Consider the following 19,498-nt stretch of genomic DNA (forward strand, 5'->3'; position numbering starts at 1 on the left):
TAAAAAGGGTGTACTACTCAAAGAAAGGTTTATATCTTAAAAGGATGTACATATTAATTTTTGTTTCTCCAGCTATCCTTAAGTCCAGACAATAATCATCTTTATGTAAGACAAGATTTAATAATAAAATTGTCCTAACATTTGTGTGTAAATATGTTTACTTTCAAACTTTTTCCCAGCTTTTGTTAAATGCATTTATACTGTGTTACAAATCACATAAAAAATTTACAGCTTCGCTAAATCAAGCTTAAAAGACAAGATGCCACTTCCTGCTTGGTGTGTTGTTGCTTTGCTGACAAACGTCTGCATAAAAAGTAGCTTCTCCTCATGGAATAACACCTTTCTTAATGCTGAATGTAGTTTTGACCTGATTTAATTAATTGTTTACCCAGTTGGCCAAACTTTCATGATTGCATAATTTATTAGTTGTGTTGTTATTAAAGACTAAAGCAGGAAAGAAATCCCTGTAGAGCATTTCTCTCACTTGTTTTAAAAACCAATCTGAATCTGGAAAGCATGTGTCCACCGATAAGAAACCTCGTCGTCTGAATCCTGATAGCTTAACTTCAACATTATTCATGAATGTGCGGCTGTAAACCAGGGACTGTTTTCCTAGGAGGTGGGTGTTGCACTTAAACAGCATACTTCCATCCTGGTCTTCCTGCAACTCAGAGATAAAATAGTTTAATATAATTGGTTTGCCAGAGCAGGGTATATTTTCATATCTTCTGTTTTTTAAATACTGCTAGGCCTCCTCTACTTTTCTTGTCCTGACAAGGTGAGCTGAGCTGATGGATTGTCCTGTAGTCTGTCTCGAAGCCCTCGTGGGGAGCCGGTTTAGCTCGTGCTGGTTTGCGGCGCCTTCCGTCCGTGCAACCAGGGTTCGACTCCGGGCTGCTCCCTATTCCCTTCTCCACCTCCGTGCCGGTTCCAAGCCCGGTTTGAGAAGGTTGCGTCAGGAAGGGCATCCGGCGTAAAACATTGCCAAGTTTACCATGCGACTTGTTCGCTGTGGCGACCCCTGATGGGAGAAGCCGAAAGAGGAAGATATGTTTTCATATGCAGGGAGGAGAACGTCTGATCTTTGATTTGAGGTTTCAGAGCCCTTGTGGAACCTGTATTTTGGGAAGAGGCTTTACTGTGGATGGTAAATGTATGCACCAATCTCTATTTAGACCAGAGTTTATTTGGGGCGTCGTCTGATTTTTTTTAAGGTCTGGACTATAGATCAATTTTGTTACAAATGAAAAAGTGACATCAGGGATAAACATATTTATGTGAAACCTTTGTCAAGTCTTCACTTCATTAAAGAAGACAATTCTTGAAAACATCAGTAACAAGTTTACCTAGAAATAATTCTCTTTTTAATTGGCTTGCTAGTGTTAGGCTAAACTTCTCAATATGATGGCAGATGGTTCAGAGCATAACAGGTGCCAGTAGAGGCTGTAAAACTCCTCATCATGGTTTTGTGTCTTATTGGTTTTATCCTTTAAGTCCCTTTTTTTCTTTTTTACTATTAAAATCCAGTCTCTTTTGACAGAATGTCCTAAGAGTTATCTATGATACTCTAGCGAGCAGTTAAGGATGTACTCTACTTGTGTGCTGATAACAGCTGTGATACGCTTCAGTCTCACCATCATTTCTTAATCAATGAATTGTGCCTTTGAGACCTCTTTTCATACTTTTAGCTTGAGTTTTTTTAGGTTCTTTAAGGGAAGTTTTTAGCTTTAAAATATTTGATTTTAAACAAAGAGTTATGACACATAATTGTGAAAGTCCTTGTAATAAATCCTGTGAAACTTTGAATGGAACTATACCAGTTTTTTTTTAGACTTTTTCACATTGTTTTGGCCATGTCTTGACCATGACCTTTATTATATAACATAAAAACTGTTTGATCCCAAGTTTTGTGATTTTTTTTTCCAGCAAAAATAATAATGGGTTGGATTTATCTGCGCTTTTCCTGATGCTCAAAGAGCTTACAATGTGTAGTCATTATTCATTAACACTTGGTGATGGTAAGCTACTGATGTAGACACAACGGCCCTAGACTGACAGGGGGACTTTCAGATGAACCCATGGAGCCATGCTGGAGGCAGGGCGGATGAAGTGTCTTGCCCAAGGACACAACGACAGTTGGCTGGAGGGAGCGGGGATCAAACCGCCAATCCTCGATCATCGGCCAACCTGCTCAACCACTGCCGGCCAATGACCGAATTTACCAGAATTCTTCTGGACAGTCTTGCAACAGACTGGCGACCAGTCCAGGTTGTCCCCTGCCTTCGCCCACAAGTGGCTGGGATAGGCTCCGTCAGCCCCGTTACCCTGAAAGGGACAAAACGGTAGAAAATGAATGAATGAAAGAGTTTCAGGGTCATTGTTGTGTTCTTGTGTTTTACAGAAGCAAACATGTTTCTGTAAAAAAACAAGCTGGGTTGTCGTAAAAATATTTATATCACAAAAAAAAAAAATCATTACAGTAATTCATCCTCTTCCATTTTGTCCCCTTCGGGGTCACGGGTTGCCAGAGCCTATCCCGGCCAATAGTAGGTGAAGGCAGGGATATCCTGGACAGGTCACCAGTCTGTCACAGGGTCACAAATCACACACCCATGAACACTCACATTCATCCCTATAGGGACAATTTAGAGTAACCAATTAACCTATGAAGCATGTTTCTGGACGGCAGGAGGAAGCCAGAGTCCCTGGAGAAAACCCACACATGCACGGTGAGAACATGCAAACTCCTCACAAGTTCCCCCATTGATGTTCTGTTTCAGGTCCCCCCAGCCAGGACAAAAACAATGTTAAAGATAAGTTAACAGAGCCAATTGTAAAGCTCTTGACTACTGGGATAACTAGCGTTTGTTTTCCCTGTCATTCCAGGTGCTTCTCATCTATTTTGACCTCAATTTCATGTTTCCTTCTGTTTTCTCTTTTGGTTTTATGAGTTAAGTTATCTGACATGGAACCAGTTTACCCAACAAAGACTACATGCTTTTCTATGAACTTGAATGAACAATACAACAAAACTATAGGTTATATATTTATCATTTAACTTCACTGTCTCCTTAGGTCCATTTGAAAATAAGTGAATCTTGTTTAATGTTAAAAATTTCCACTAAATTGCCTTATTTGCGGAGTCTATTGATTAATTGACTTAATTGATTAATCAATTTATATTCCTACAGTCCAACCAGATAGATCTGTCTGAGGCAAGTTGCTAATCAATTTGAACTATACCATTATAAAAATAGTTTTAAAATTAAATAAATTGATTATAATCAAACTTAGAAAATACTAAAAAAAAACGTTTTTTTGTTTTTACTATAACGTAAAAATGACTAAGTGCAGCTTTGTGGACAACACACATGACAGCAAAAAATGCTCAATTCACTTTGAATTTAGCAAAGAAATGTGACCAAACAGTTTGGTAGAATGTCCAAATGATGTTCCCTTTGGAATATTTTGATGTGGAAAAATGACAGTAAGCTGAACTTTAGGAATCAAAAATGTGAATGGATCTGACATTCATTCTTGTTTGTACACATATTTAATTCACGCTTGATTATCTTGCAAGGAATACAAAGAATCTAGAAAAGTTCACCTGCACTGTTCAGTAACCAGGTGTTATCGCTGAGTCACACTGGTTGAACTTTTGGCTAAAGATGTCCTGGACTGATCTTAGGTCAGTGAATCAGATAAATGAACCCAAATCGACTATGAATTGGATAAGCAACCACAAACTCTGATATGAATGGAATAGTTGTTAAAATGAATGGTTACACCCCTATTTCCTTATTATTCCTTTTTACTAAAAACACAATACCAGCCTTTTTTTATTTTCTGTCATCAATTCACTTTTATAAACTATTTTCTTCCCCTTTTGATGCCCTCCCTGAGTAGCCGGAGGGCACAATAACACAACGAGAAAGCCAATCAGGGATCTTATTAAACATGACACTCCCTCAGCACACTCAACATAAACGAAGGACACCCGCTCTGAGGTCTTCATGCCAATTAGGAAAAATCAGATCAATCACAGCAGTCAGTGTGAACTCTCTCTCCCTCACATTATCTCTTCAAGTCACAAAACTGTCTCGCCTTCTTTGAAAATGCCTCGCAGCTGCACGGTGGCACTCTCAATGTTGCACACTTTCATGCAGCTTGTTAAAGAATAAACAGAGGATACACAATCACAATCTACACACATGGTAGAAAGCCATTCATCACAATTTCCCCACAACATGAGACATGGAGGAAAAACCGCACAATGTCTTGAATCCAAAACACAAAGAGATTCAGACCTCCCCTCCCATGTCACACACAATTCTACTTTTCAGTTCCCAAAAAGCTGCCAGTCTTCTTCTGCTACTGCAAAACCTGGCAATGCCTTTCACTGGGTTGTAGAGTTAATCTGTGAATTTTATGAAGGTTTCATTAGGAACAGAGATTACAGTAATGAGATATATAAGAAGAAAAAAATCAAATCCGGCTAATCAATACATTCAAAGTCCTGCATGTTTTTTTAATTACACTTTTTCACCAAAGTTATGAAAAGGAGTATTACTGAAACTAAGAGTGCAGACCTAATTAAAGTCATTAAAAGTTACCATTACAAGTTGTTTTTCCTTTACGTTTTCTTCTTTTAGTACCGAAGCATCATTGATGCAGGCATATTTCACACTGCTGCACAGTTTCTCAAGTACTGTGCTGAATATATATATATGTGCTGAAACATCTATATATTCTTGCATGAGTCAAGACTCAACCCCCTCTGATCCCCCCTCTAGTAACCTCTTAAGTCATGACAGAGTACTACAGGAAAATAGGACTTTTTAAGGTCTTGTTGAAAGCTTGTTGAGACACAGTAATAGGGCCGCTTGACTGGTGATGATGAAAAAGAGAGATCTGCTCACAGGATCTAATTTGAGTCAGTGAGTGGATTGCTGGAGGCAAACCTTGCTTTGTGGAGAATGAAGTAGGCCCTACTGAAGTGCAACAGCACCACCTATGCCTGGTATGACATTTTACTTACCACAATTTGATGGTTACACAAGTTCTAATTATTTACTACCTGGTGTTTTAGTTGATGAAGGAGATTCAAACAGGTATATTATGTTCAAAAGTCTATCTCAGATTACATGTTTAAACGAGTCTAGAGAGCAGGGCCGTTCATATGGAAACCCGAAGGGGCCACTTGCGGTAAATGCAGTTTGTATGCTGCCTGATTTTCCTGCACATATTTAGTCAGTGAATGCAGCACAACAGCCAAATGTGTGTGAAAAATATATTTTATTTTTTCAGATCCAGCAGACTTTTCAGATCCAGCACACACATAATCCATTTACGAAGAGAATGAATCCGTTTCGACTCTTCAAAATAAAAGTGACCTCTCAGCTTAAAAGCAGTGTTTAAAGAAAAACCTGTTTCGACTACCAACACATACCAAAAATGCAGAAAGTAAAGGTTTTCAAAGTTTTTTGTTTAATTATTTTGTTTTACCCTTTTTAGTTAAAATGTTCAGAATGTAGCCCAAGTATATTTGTGACTTAAAATACAAATAGTTTTCTTTTTTTATATATATATAATTTATGAAGGTTCTTTGTCATTGTTGCAAAAAAAAAAAAAAACAACAAAAAAGTGTCCGTGTCACTTTTGTAAAAAGTTTAAATCAACACACATAAATCCTTACTTAGCAAGTCAATTCCTCTCAAATTTGAGAATGTTTCTAGGTGTCAAAAGTTTCTGTGAGGAAAAAAAGACATTGTAGTGGAGGAAAAGCAAAACTGTACACTGTCAGCTCACTTTGATAAAATAGAAAAATAGTGTGTTTATCACAACATCAAAAGGCTCCTTGGGACAAAAAAAACTTCTTCTTAAACGAGTAAATTTCTAAGTTGTATTTTTTCCTCTCTACCAGTAGATGGCGCCACTGTTTTAAACAAAATACTCTAAAATCTGCAAATAACTGTAAAAGCTTTAATAACAACATGCATTGAAACACTAACAGATAAGACGATTAAAGTGTTAAAATCCACAAATGAATAAGGCAGGTCAGAACAGAAACAAGAGAAAATAAACACCAACATTTGTCCACATGATATAAATGGAGGTGGGAGAAATAAAACTTTCTTTTTAAAGTCCATAGGCCAGAACAGTCCAGATGTGAACGATATGGAGGTTGTGGGCACCAAGATCCAATGTAGTCCATTCATGATCCAGCATTATAAAGAGCAGAGTTCCCTCCACCTGGAGTTTTAAAAAAAAGATTTGATTTAGCACATGGAGAATGCAGACACGTCTTAAAAATGATGTAAGCAGAGCAAAAAAATATGAATTTATTCGTGCTTAAACAATTCTTCTTGACAATCTTGTGTTCTAAAAAGGGTTTCTTTATGTCACTCCTAAATTGTGAAATATTTGTAGAGGGATCATCATGCATTTATGGAGCCAAAAGCTCCCAAAAAATTGGTAGTAAAAGCAATCTAGTAGCCGTCCTCTAAACAAAGAAGCTATGGCAAAATGCTGCGTGGGCTGAACCACTGACATACATTCAATGGGCGGGACCCACATTCCTAAGATATGTTCCTTACTAGGATCAATATTTAAACATGCAATAAATCGGTTTGCTAATCGTATAAGAAGTATTGTTTCAATTAGAAAATGTTACCAAAGAATAACCAACTCTTTCCCTTACGTATATGTGTGAGTGTTCACGTTTACACGTAAAAGAAGGATAAACTGTGTCTGTCTGGACTGGTTAAATTACCATCAAGCTAAGTCAAGCTTCTTCTGTGTTTCATGGAGTTTATCTTGCAGACGCTTCTTCCTCCAGTCTAGAAACCTTCTCCTCATTCGGTTCGCCTGCCAGCCGGACAAGAAGCCAACGGCGAAGGAGACCAACACCGCGACTTGGAGCGTCCTCTCAGAAACGTCTGCCATGTTCACCTCTACAGCAGCTGCACGCGCTTGCAACAGAAAGTAAACATCCGTCCTCACGCGAGACTCCACGTGAATCTCGTCACCTTCAAAGTAAGAGTCTGTAACATGGTCTATGAGAGATCATAAAAAAAATAATAATAATAATAACAAAACATATTTCAAATGTCAACATCCATGTTTAATTCAAAAACCCTGCAACCCCCAAAATCAAAGAAAGGAAAATTACACGTTAACCCACATTTTTTTGTCTTCAACTACTGGCTTTGATGACTGAAAATATGATGATGTATATAAAGAACTTTTGGAGAAAACTTTTATGCAAGTTTTAACTCTAGGAGGACACAACAGCGTGGCAAATTTTACATTATAAGTTGATCTTTCTTTTTTTACACACTTGAAAAGAAACATTTACAATTGCATTGAAATATATATAGATATTGCATTTGAACAATGTAAACAGAAAGAGGTGAAACTGATGAAAGATAGTGTGAAGAAAAAAAAGATTAGGCTACATTCATCAAAGGCTGAGGTTGTAGTGGTGGTGTGTTTTTCAGGGAGCACCATCTTGAGAAAGTTTTAAAAAGTGTTTTTCTTTTTTTGCACAAGTGATGCAAAGCCTTCTGCAAAGTAACTTGCAACAAGGCGTCTCTTTTCCTTCCTGTCATTTTGAGTCTCGTGTGACCACAAAACTTACCAGTGAAACATTTTCTGCAGTGGTTTGTGGTAAAAGGCTGAAACCTTTTCCAATCTATACATTTCTTGTTTGGAATGACATCCCACACATAACTATACAACTTTTTTCTAAAAATGTTCAAATGATCTCATTAAATGTAATTATGAGACAAAAAAAAATACAAAAATCAGCAGGAATAATAAAAAAAACACGTAAGGATCCTGGTAATACTAAAACTAACCAAGAAAAGAGGTTGGTTACAGTCAAACGATTTCAATTTTATCCTATTAAAAAAACATTGTTTGTAACAATTCACGTCAGAAATAATCCTGAAAAAGCAGCAACGAGATACATTTCATGTTAAAATCTGATACTGAGATAAAGCACCTTTAACGTTTTGCATCCCTGTAGGTTACACTTGCGTTCCAACATGGTGATGTGATTATGATCGATTTAATGCTACTGATAAGTCAAGTTACACAGCTGTCCATGGTACGCAGTCCTTCTATTTACAATATAAATTCACTCAGATATTTTAAGAAATGTGAACATAAAAAAAGCTTGAAATTGTCCTGATACAAAATGAGGTTTTGGATTTAGGAAAAGCCTGCATACAGAGACTCCAGGCTTCATTTATGAGAGTTTGGCCATCAACGTGAATATATCACTACCGACTCTGCTTCAGCTTATCAATGTGGTAGCAAAGTTTGAGGGCTGGTCCTAGCTTCAATCCCAGATACTTCATCATCATCTCACTTTTCAGCAGCAGCAAGGCGTCTCCATCTATTTCCTGGAAAACAGAAAAACATTGGTACGGCCTCATTTAAATGCACATGTAACATTTCATGGAAAAACAAGATTCTGTTGTAAAAAATAACAAAAACAGCAACAAAGAGGACCAACTGCAATTTTATTTCAGGCTTGTTTTTACATGAGAGGAACAAGTCACAATCTACTTGGGCAAGATAGATTATGTGCAGCACTCTCCTTTGCTTATATATCAAATTATCACCACCTAAACTGACATCTCCTTTCAAACTATCTGTTTAAACAAGTACAGGCAGCATTATGACTGAGGCTACTGTTTAAATTTCTGTTAACAGCTCAGATTGCTGTCAAGCCATCATCTACCTCAATGTGTGACATTTTATTCTGCTTTTATACAAAATTTACCCTCAAGAGAAAAGATCCAGCCAGTCTCTTGTCACTATGAGCTTTTTCATTTTCATACATATAGTTGAAATAATTTATTTTTAATAAAATAAAAAAAGTCATGATCTTAAAATATCAATTTAGGCCCACAACACTCTCAGCACAGACTAAGATGGTTGATGCATAAAAATGTTTAGGATACTATAGAATCACGAAGCCTGAACTCACATGCTTCCTGAAAGTGTCGGCGTGGGGTGCCAAGGCTTGCGGGTCAGCTTCTTTGATGAAGGAAACCACCTCTTCTACACCCCAGCTGGACGGATCTTGATCAATGTGACGCTTGCCTTCTCCGCTGTCTGGCATCGTGCTGTAGACTTTTAGTGCGAAAGAGTGAAAAACACTATTTTTAGTCAAAGAAAAACTGTCAACAAACAAGCTGCAAATTTGTAATTTGATTTTTTTGTGGCAGGTAGAACATTACCCCAAAAAAAATCTAGATTTCGATTTGGAGAAAAGATGATGGAAAAAAAAGTGGTTACTTTTCTTAACTGATAAAACAATTATTTAAAGACCCACTCTGATGTAAATTGTGTTAATGGTGTTTTTTTAACATGTTATTGTGGCATTTTTTTGATCATGTAGGACGTCTTTGAAGAAAATTAAGCTTTAAGTAACTATTCAAATTGTTGTAAATCAGGAGCAGACGAAAAAATGCTGTTTGAAAAAGAGCATATTTGTGACGTCGAATACATGTTGGCTGGGCCACAAGATCCCTGCTCCAGCATCTTGAGGACAGCTAGATCCTTGTACGTCTTTGTTTCCTTCTGCTGAGCTTGTATCTGGCTCCAAACTGTACAGCTGGATAGCTCAGGTATAAGATGTTGGGATTGTAAAGGGCTATAAGGTACTGGGAGAGAGTGTAAACAGAGTACTCTCAGGAAGGAGGACATGTGCTCAGCACAGACTCCAACTTAGACAAATTTCCAATGAATTACTGCTACTCTGAAGAAACTTTCTCCTAAAAAAAGGTGCTTATAGCTGTTTATAAATGTTTTTTGAGGTTATATTTATCTGATATGATTTTACAGAATGAGTCATTGCAAACCCTTCTGCTATCCGCCTTTCAGTTATTCCTAAAGTTAGAACCAAAACATACAACAAGGCCTCATTCAGTCATTCCCTGTCTTCCCGAAGGCTGCAGAGACCGTCCATATTTTTAAAAGAAGGCTCAAGTCCGACATTTTTAATCTGGCTTTTAGCTTAAATTTTGAAATGAATATAATTTATACATTTGATTTATCCATCATTTTCTTACTGTTACTATTGTCTTATTAATTTCATATTTATGAAATAATTTGCGTCTACTTTTAGTGTTGATTTAAAGTTTATTTAACCTTTATTTTAACCTTTGTGTAATTTTTTTTTTTTATTTTCTTTGAACTTCCTCATGGGGTTCTTACACTGTAGTACCTGAACGTTTTCAGTGATCAGGGTTATTACCAGTCTGGCTGCTTGCTTTGGTTGGGGGGAATCCTGTAGTGATGTCCTCTGTAATGACTTTTGCGGTCGCACAGATCCTAATAATATAATTTCATCACTTCAGCATCAAGCCAAATTTCTACTCCTTTCCTTATTTGTATGCCATTTCCCAATGTGGGGTAAGGGCATTGTGGGGGGTTTATGATTTGTTTTATATTTTATGTGAAGGTTGTTTTTTTTCAAGTTTAAATGTTTTTTTTTCCCCATAAAGCGTTATCAATGTAAGAAAAGTACTTTATAAATAAAGTTTTGATTTGGATTCTTAGTAGGACACATTTTTCTCCTGTTTTTTGAAGGAGAAAAGAAACTCACCGTTTCTATTTCCGTCCTGAAAACTAGCCGGGCTCGACACTTGTCTGCGCACACCCGGTGAAGGACGGTAACCATAGGGACGCTTAGTTTGGTACTGGGATGTCATAACCTTGAAGGCAGAGTCACTGGGATCTACGGCGTAGCGCTTAGAGTCTGCAAGGGGGTCACACGTGAAATCATCAGGCATCGGTGTCTCTGCTGAGGGAGAAAGAAAAGAATGTGGCATCACTCATCCTCAGAGACAACATTTCTCATCATGACAGAGCCAGTCCAGAAGTTCATGTGCACATCTTTGTGACTGCAATAGGCCTATATATAATCTTCAACATGAATTTGTTTTTTTTTTTTCACATTTTACAAAGACTTGATTTACAACTTTTACCACCATTTGAGCATCTGTTGGGAAACATGAATGCTACTTTTAAGGATACTGGATTATGGGATGCACCATCTGTCCCCCTCAAAGGATAATTATTTTGTCTTTCACCTTTCACACGATCATAGCTTTTTAAGAATTGTGGCAGTGTCCAAAGCCAAACTACAATGGCTGATCCTTGATTAAGCAAAATAAAATAAAAAACCTTAGCATGCAATAATATGCATATTAAAAGGATGAAAAATAGACATGGAATTCCCTCAATTGGTTTCCTTAGACTACTTACTGGATTTGTTTGCAGATAGATTTTAAGATATAACAACACTACGCAGCTGTTTTTAACTTTTTTCCATGCTACTCTGAACCAAATGTTAAAAATTCATTTCTGTTTTTTGTAAGATGTACTGTATATGTAGGCAAATATACAACCACTGCACATGGAGTCTGTTGCAATATGCATGTATCTACTTCTTTAAATCTAATTTTATTTTGAAATCGTCATCGTTCGTCCATCGTAATCGATGAGGACCATCTAAGATGGTCAGGGAGCGTGGGTGCGCAGATGGTTAGTCAGTCCTATCTGCGCACGAAAGGTTCTGGGACAGTGAGGGCAGGGAATGGAGGCTGTTGAATCTGTATCTACCTCTTTAAATCTAATTTTATTTTGAAATAATACATTCAAAACTAAACATTGCAAACTTAAAAAAACTACAAAAAATTTACAGAAGAAAATAAAGGAACTTTTTCAAAATGCTTCTTCATTACACCCTTGAAATGATTTAAAACCAGCCTATGTTTGCACCACAGGAAGCTCACTGCACATGCACGCATATCAAACTCTTTCATCATAAAAGTCCTATTCTGTCTCTTTAATTAAAGTGCACTGAAGGCAAGGCAAAAATGTTTTGGAACTCACAGAACAGATCAAGAAAAAAATAAAAAATAAAGGGGAGAATAATGTGTTTGTGCTGTAAGCGGTTGTTTGTGGCATGCAAATCTTCATTTCACTTGAGGTATTTTTTCTGCACGTAACTGCATCACCACTGTTTGAAGTTACACATGGAAAACCAGACAGCAGTGCACGTGAAGATCAAAGAAGAATTCTTGTAAAGACAGATTTCTGCTTTAAAAGCTCAGTGGTTATTGAGTTTCCCAGCTAACTGAGTGCAAAACAGAAATCTCACTTTTAAGGGGATCATGTCTGCTTTTTAATCATCCTATCCCCCTTCTATCTTATTTTCCCATCATTGCTTTATATTTATATATTTTAGAATACTCCTAAAAGGAAAGCTTGTGAGAGTTTATATCCCTGAGTGTTTCACCTGTGAGGGCCTGCGGTGCAGCAGAGTGAGGGATGATAGCAGCATCATGGGGGATAGAGCCAGTCTCAGGTTCTGGTGTACTGCTGGGGGCAGAGTTGGCCAATGGTGACATCACCATCCTGGGCTTCAGCTGCACAGAAACAGATACTCAAAATCAGTGTTCCATATGCTGTTTTAACACTCATTTTCAAACATATAAAAGAGGCATGCCAGTGAAACCATCAGACAGAAACCAAGGAAAGAGATGAACATTTAGTCAAATAAAAGTCGTTTCTCTTTTGTTCACTTTTTGCTTTGACAGCTCAGTATTTGATTACGTTTTCAGGCTGTTGAAATGAGCCACATATTAACCAGACATGATGTAAATCTGCATTGTCTCCAGGCTGTGAGTCAGGATTAACCCGGTTCTGACCTTTAAAGCCACTCTTTGTGCCATAACTGAGCCCTGAATATTTAAGATAATTAGGATTTGCATGTAGTATATTGCCTGTATTCATCCTCATTTTTATCTAAAACTATATCAAACATAAAACAAGCACAAAAAAAATATTTTTAAAAAAGGACATTGAGAAGGTCAGCTGGACTAGGTTGACTTTTATGTCTTTTTAGTTTTTATTTTGTGTCTAAAATCTGTTTTTGTTTTCTTCACTAAGTCTGAACTGTTAGCCCTATTAAATATGTAGTGCTGGTTTTAACACTGTCTGATGCCACATAAGGGGGATGAGTTTATTTCAGTCTAATTTGTCTTAGTTAGTAAACAAAGTGTGACACACAAAAAAAACTGTCAGCCTAAATGACATTCATCTCATCATTCCATCAGGTTGTTTATGATTTTTCAAAGAATCTTTAATACTGATCCAAGCAATTCTGAAATTTAGTAAGTAAGTAAGTAAGTAAATTTTATTTGTATAGCACCTTTCACAGACAAAAGTCACAAGGTGCTTCACAGGTTAAAATATGTATATATATACACATATAAAAAACATAAAAGATAAAAAGCATTAACCACGTAAAACAATCATCTCAAGCCCAATAAAAGCAGTTTCAGTTAAAATGCTTTGGAAAAATAAAAAGTTTTTAGTTGACTTCTAAAATAATTCACAGAGTCCAGGGAAGGTAGGGAAAATGGAAGTTCATTCCAGAGTTTGGGAGCGACAGCCTGGAAGGATCTGTCTCCTCTAGTTCTGAACCGTTATGAAGTAACTTCTGCTTAAAACAGAAGAAACTCTCCTATAACGCCTTATAATTTGCACTGATAGAAGATTTAGTCTGGGCATTTCTTATTAATTGACATCTATGAGAGCTAGAAAAGTAATAAATATTTCTCCAATAAATCAATACAATTAAAAATAATATCAAGTATGTTTCTGATTCACCTTTTAACACAAAGTAATACAAAACAGAGAATAGAAAAGACAAGAATAAGGAAACTCCTTTCAGGATTTTACCAACACATGCAGACTGTTTCAAGGTGTTTTTCACATTTTCTATTGGTCCAAACTTACAGTTATGATATATTTGATATGACACACATACTGGGCTGACTGACAGAAAAGAAAGCAAAGAACAGCTCAGGAAAAAAAAACGATTATATTCTATTGGAAAGACTTAAAGACAGAATCTGATATAGAATTGGCAAAAGATAAAAATTCAAAAAATATGCTCAAAGACCCTCTCAGATCATCATTTGAACTGGAGGCATGGAGTAAGCCTGCCCCCACTTCCCGTCATCCCTCTGTTTACATGCTCTCCTGCAAGCTAACATTACTGGTGCAACAAAAATGATGTGCAATATTTGAGCAGATGCCAGCTTGGACGAGGATAACGAAGACGTACATTGTCTGTAAGAGGATGCATCAGAACTGAGTGTAGCAGGGAGCCCGCGGCCTGGTGTTGTAGCTTCTACAAGAAACTACAAGCTTTTTCTAACAACATTTTTTTCATCTGCTCCTAATTCACAACGATTTGAACAAAGAAACACTCAAAAATGCAATTTTCAGAGTGATTTTCCTAACATATGTCCTCCATGATCAGAAAAATGCAACAAGAACATATTAACAACATCAAAAACCTGCAGTTCCTGAATGCTCTTAAAAATGAAGTCTTCTGTTTTCAAATGTTTTAGTACCAAAAGAAAATCCCCTTCATGATGATATGTTTTACTCTGATTGTATGCTAGTATCTCATTCTAACTTTGCGTGGAAACACCAACAGATGAAAGTTGTGTATCTCTTAGTGCACTGTCTAAATTTAATCTCCCGTGGTATAAATTGATTTAAATCAAAATCAGTGCAGCTGACTAACCTTAAAGCCAGGTTTTCTGCCTCTTTTCTTTGGGACCTTAAAGGATGACAGGGAATCAGGATAGAGAAACTCCAGCTTGCGGGTGGGGGGCCTTCCTCTTTTCCTGGCAGGTACTTTGTCCTGGGCCCCTGCCATGAACTGAGAGCCAAGATTGGAAGTCTGCATCTCCAGGCTGGTAGACAACTGGTTCATCCGACCTGATGGAGACAATTCTGGAATCTAAACTGAAAGTAGGAAGTGGCACCTTCTGAAAGCACACTCCAACTCAAAGCTGAGGCTGAAACTTAGCTGTACGTGAGAGGAGACCTTAAAAAGCACACCACATAAGGTCTCTCATATGCACAGAAATGATAGGAAATAGTACAAACAAAGCCACAGAAAGCCCTGTACTCATTCACACCCCTCCCCCTCTCCGGCTGCAAAGATTGCAATAAATATCGTAAGAGAGAGACAAAGCCTCACACATTCATGAACACACACAGAGGAAATAAAAGTGAAACATGCAGACCTGCAACATACGCAGTCAGACAATAGCCTGCTGTCACACACACACGCGCACACAAATGTTTCTCTCACCCTGACGGCTTGTAAGTCACCACGTTAATCACTGTACAACATTGTAAACAACATGAGCACAATAACTTGTCAATGCATCTAAATATTAAGCTTTTTTCTGCTTTTAAATAAATTCATGAAAAAAATGTAAACACATCATTCTGCGAAAAAAAAAAACAATCTAACAAGGACCCACATAAAATGAGTTAAAAAAAATCCTTTTTGAAAACTCAGCATTTGTCATCAAAAGAACAACAGGAACTGAGACATTCTGCACACACCACGTGAATATGCATGAAGCCTTTTAACCATTTTCTCATTCCGATGCAGAATCAGCTCCTATGGCCTCCGATCATCTTCTGCCAGCACCTACCATGGACACAGCTTAGCCCCTTTTTGCCCCGGCTGCCGCTTCCCAGATGCTGTACCGGCGCCTGCTGCTGCTGCTGCTCCCTGTCAAAGCACCGGCAACTCTGCAAGCTCGCCTCTCTTCCTCAATCTCATACCCAACCCCCCTCCTCCCCGGCTCTGTTCCCCTAACCCCCTCTTCCTGTGTGTCCCCTTTCAGTTGCCATAGCAACGTGCCTCTAACATCCCGCGGCAGCCGGCAGACGTGCTGGGCTCAAAGCGATGTCTGTGTCCGTAGAAGTGTGTGGATGTAATGTAATTACAGTGGCTGCTGCTGGGGGTTTCTCCTTTCCTTTGAAAAATAGTTTGAGTTATAATCTGCAATCTGCTTTAAATTTTTTTAGTGAAGGAAAAAGGGGGTTGATATTTAAATAAATGTTATGTTTTATTGTTTTTAATACTGTAAGAATTTTAATGCTTTTTAATATTATACATGAAGGCATAAATACAGAGGACCCAAAGAAAAGGCCAGAATTCTATTCTATTCTATTCTATTCTATTCTATTCTATTCTATTCTATTCTATTCTATTCTATTCTATTCCTTGGAGTTTCAAGTTTTTAAAGTGAAAAAGAGTGTGTCTATTTGCTTTCCCAAGTGGCAAATATCCACTTTCCCCCCCTTCCCCACATATTGATTGGTCATGCATTTTCTGATTCCCATTCAAAACCCCTTTGGTGGTTTTTCTACTGAATCTAAACCCGGTTTAACCTTTTGAAAGGACAGATTCGTCAGCGTGCAGATTTGTCAAGATTTGATTGTTCGTGAGCACTAACTGGGACTGTTGATGTCCTTCTTCGAAACACATGATCATAAAAACTGTGATCAGGTCAAGACAATGAGGCATCATACACTGACCACAATGGAAGAGGTGTGCAAGTTCACCATGGAGGTGGAGGGGGCCCATAAATCATAAATGCAATTACACATGTGAGATTAAAGCTGATGTTCCTCCTCAATCAGTCCTGCCCCATTACAAAGCATCATAATTCATACAGAAGACAGAGAGCATTGATAATCATCTCTTACTTAACAGGGATGGGGGGTGTTGAGCAGCAGCTTTGGCAGAGGAAGGGGAGATTTTTGCACCAGTGCACTGCAAACTGAAACAAAACATTTGAGAGAGAAGCCTTATTTGTTTATGGCTTAATATGTTTAAGGCACCTTGTCTTTCTATCTGAAGGTGTTTGAAAGCTGCAAGTTTAACAGCCCCAGAAATGAAGCAATCCGTAGTGGTTAACATTTCTTAATCACTAGCTTCAGGGCCGCTGGATTTCACAGTTTTTACCCATGCAGAAAAGAAACAGCTCTAAAGATTTATGTTAATGCCTCCCCAATCTGCAAACCTGCTCATCACAAAAAAGTCTACTTCTTTCATTCTTTATATTTACTTAATATGCTCAATTTTTTTTAAACATTTTTGTCCCTCCAAATTCTTAAAATGTACTTAAATGCAGAGTGGATAAATGCGTGTATGCATTTGCATGGCTTTCGTAATTGATGCTACACTGTCCCCTCTGAATTTATTTACAGCAACGGCAGGACGTCACCATGGCAACAGACAGTGAAATCCTGCGCCAGAGTCATGTGACAAAGTGGGAATAAATAAACACGTAAACAGTATGTGAGTATTAAACAGGCCCACTTAACACACTGGGGGCTCTAACTACACTATTCAAACCACAAAGAAAGGTGAGAAGTGTTCGTTCTTTCATTGGTGGGTTATGTAGGGAACACTTGATAAACTGACTTCTGAACATATAAATAAAGATGTTTTTCAGCTTTTGAAGCAGCCCTAATTCTATTTTAGTAAAGAGACATATACTTTTTACAGAATTACATAAAAATAAAAACCCATACTTTGTGTGCAGATATCAGCTTTTTGGTTCCTGAGTCTCTGCCTGAGGTGGATTTGTCTGTGTCTGCGTGTCGACCAGCTGCCAGCAGCTCCGCCCTCTGTGGTTGCTGCGATGCAGACGCAGACCCTTGCTGAGGACGCGAGGACACAGCCAGGTGTCAGAAGGTGAAGGAGAATCTGAAGAAAAAATCCCGTCCTCCTTGCAGTGTCATGCCCTCACACAGCCATAAAGAGATGGGTGGGACACATCACTCTGCAGCAGGAAACCAAAATCACTCTTTAATGCAGGCAGAAGGACGAGGAGCAATAATAACACACTGTTTTAAAAGGAGTTGCAAACACTTTTTCATTATTAAAGACCTTCTTAATTAATTTAAAGAATTTGCCTTCTGGAATAGAACAAGTTCCTGTAAACAAGAAACAATGACCTTGGAAAAAAATGGTGGGTTGTAATTAAAGCAGAAGAGGTCACAGTCACAAAGCAGAGGCTAAATGGAAGAATGAATGGTGGTTTCCTAATGATCTGTTTGGGTTCAAAGTGACATTGGTCCTTCAGGATTCTGGATTGACTGATGAAAGTTAACTGACAAGGCTTAAGGCGGAATGAAAAGCAAGTCAGGTGGGAACAGAGGGAAGCTTTCAAGAGCCATCGCCCTATTCTGTACGCAGAGCAAAAGTACATTAGTCACTGCCAACATCTACACCAGGGGCTCTGCTTGTTTTCTCCCCAGGAAATTTAGAATAATCCTCTCCGACGACAGTTTCAAGTCTTCTTAAAAGGGCACACTATGATTTCTAGCCGTAAATAGTTTCATAGCTCTGTATAATCAGAAGAAAGAAGCTCATTACTCAGGCCATGTTTCTTTGATGAAATCTTAGAGTAAACACTTTATTGGCTTAACACTTTATTGGCTTAATTCCACTAGCACTGCATCAGTGAGGGATTGAGATATAGCTTGTGAAATAAAACAGAACGTTTAAGCTTGTTATACTGATTTCTAAAAATATTTAAAATACAAGTCTGTAAAAATAAATAATGGCAATTATTTTTGTTATACTGGAACTTTTTCCAAAACAGCATATTTTGACCAAAAGGGCCATAATTATATGCCATGTACCATTTATTGGTTCACCTAAATGTTTTGTTATTGCTTATTTAATGCAACATGAAAGTAAAATTATTCCAAATTTTGCTTTGAGTGGACAAAAAGTTTTTGAATTTATAAAATAAAAAGTTTTAGGTGTTATTTTCTGTCACATTTGATCTCCTGTGTGAAATAGGTCAAACTGCATACTTGCTTTGCTGAAAGAAAATTGGTGTCTGAAAAGATAAAATCAAATTTTTATCTGTTTTATGATTCCAAATTGGGAAAATTCCCTGTGTTTTTTATAGTGTGTGTCCTGAAATGCAAGAATAAACACCCTAATAAACTGTAATACGAGAGCAACATCTCCTGAACCTAAACATTTATCATTATGACATAATAAGGGCGCAAAACAATGTCAATTTATTCATTTATTTTTACTTTCAACAAAAGTCAAAAGGTGTTCAGCCAGGAACAAAAAGACGTGGTCCAAGTTTATGACATGGGTTGTAGATACTGTGCAAACATTTTAAGCTGATTTGTTTTGGTTTGTGTAAAAAAATATCCTCTTATACAGTAAAACACCATCATTAGGTTAATGACCAAAAGCTTTTCTCGCGTTCTGGACTGAAAAATAAGTAAAAAGTATTTTGAATTAGCCTAATTCTCTCTTCAGATTAAGTTAAATAAAAAGAATCAGGTGCAGCTAAAACCTTACATGACTTGAATAATGTATTTAATTGTTTTAAATGGAAAATAAAAACAACAAAATCTTTCATGTTCCTAGTTTTTGAGAGTAGCTAAAACTATTAAAATTGCCCGAAAATAGCACTAAAATGGCACTAAGCTTTAAGAGGAAATAGAAACTAAGTTAAAAAGAGAAGTTCAAATTGCTAGAAGTTGTAAAAAATATTATAGAATGCAAATAATGTCCTCCAAATGGAATGTGCAATGTCAAAAGACCAAAAAA

General features: G+C 37.4%; 1 protein-coding gene across 10 annotated transcripts; it reads right to left on the bottom strand.

Annotated features, from left to right (window-relative positions):
* Positions 1-7,101: 7,101 nt before the first annotated feature.
* Positions 7,102-17,696, bottom strand: scml4 (Scm polycomb group protein like 4). 10 transcript variants are annotated; one of them, XM_078943019.1, is made up of 7 exons: positions 17,446-17,696; positions 16,615-16,688; positions 14,624-14,820; positions 12,320-12,449; positions 10,622-10,819; positions 8,999-9,144; positions 7,102-8,408 (listed from the first exon to the last, which is right to left on the bottom strand). In XM_078943019.1, the coding sequence occupies exons 3-7, from the start codon at positions 14,813-14,815 to the stop codon at positions 8,286-8,288; spliced, it is 789 nt and encodes a 262-aa protein (XP_078799145.1). In that variant the 5' UTR covers positions 14,816-14,820; positions 16,615-16,688; positions 17,446-17,696; the 3' UTR covers positions 7,102-8,285. The 10 variants fall into 10 exon arrangements, with proteins under 10 accessions (XP_078799145.1, XP_078799146.1, XP_078799143.1 ...); XM_078943020.1 differs by lacking the exon at positions 16,615-16,688 and having other exon boundaries at positions 17,446-17,546; XM_078943017.1 differs by lacking the exon at positions 17,446-17,696 and having other exon boundaries at positions 10,622-10,774; positions 16,615-16,915.
* Between the last annotated feature and the right edge of the window lie 1,802 nt (positions 17,697-19,498).

Source organism: Oryzias latipes, chromosome 24 (genome assembly GCF_053564925.1).
Source record: "Oryzias latipes strain Hd-rR chromosome 24, Olatipes_Hd-rR_3.1".
NCBI lineage: Eukaryota > Metazoa > Chordata > Actinopteri > Beloniformes > Adrianichthyidae > Oryzias > Oryzias latipes.

Excerpts from the sequence above, each read along its gene's own strand:
- scml4 (XM_023953151.2), bottom strand. The coding sequence starts at position 16,828 with ATGTTAACCACTACGGATTGCTTCATTTCTGGGGCTGTTAAACTTGCA. Across the intron at positions 10,820-12,319 it reads TGCACCGCAGGCCCTCACAG|CAGAGACACCGATGCCTGAT; the intron begins GTGAAACACTCA and ends TTTCTCCCTCAG. Across the intron at positions 9,145-10,621 it reads TCAGGACGGAAATAGAAACG|TCTACAGCACGATGCCAGAC; the intron begins GTGAGTTTCTTT and ends TCGCACTAAAAG.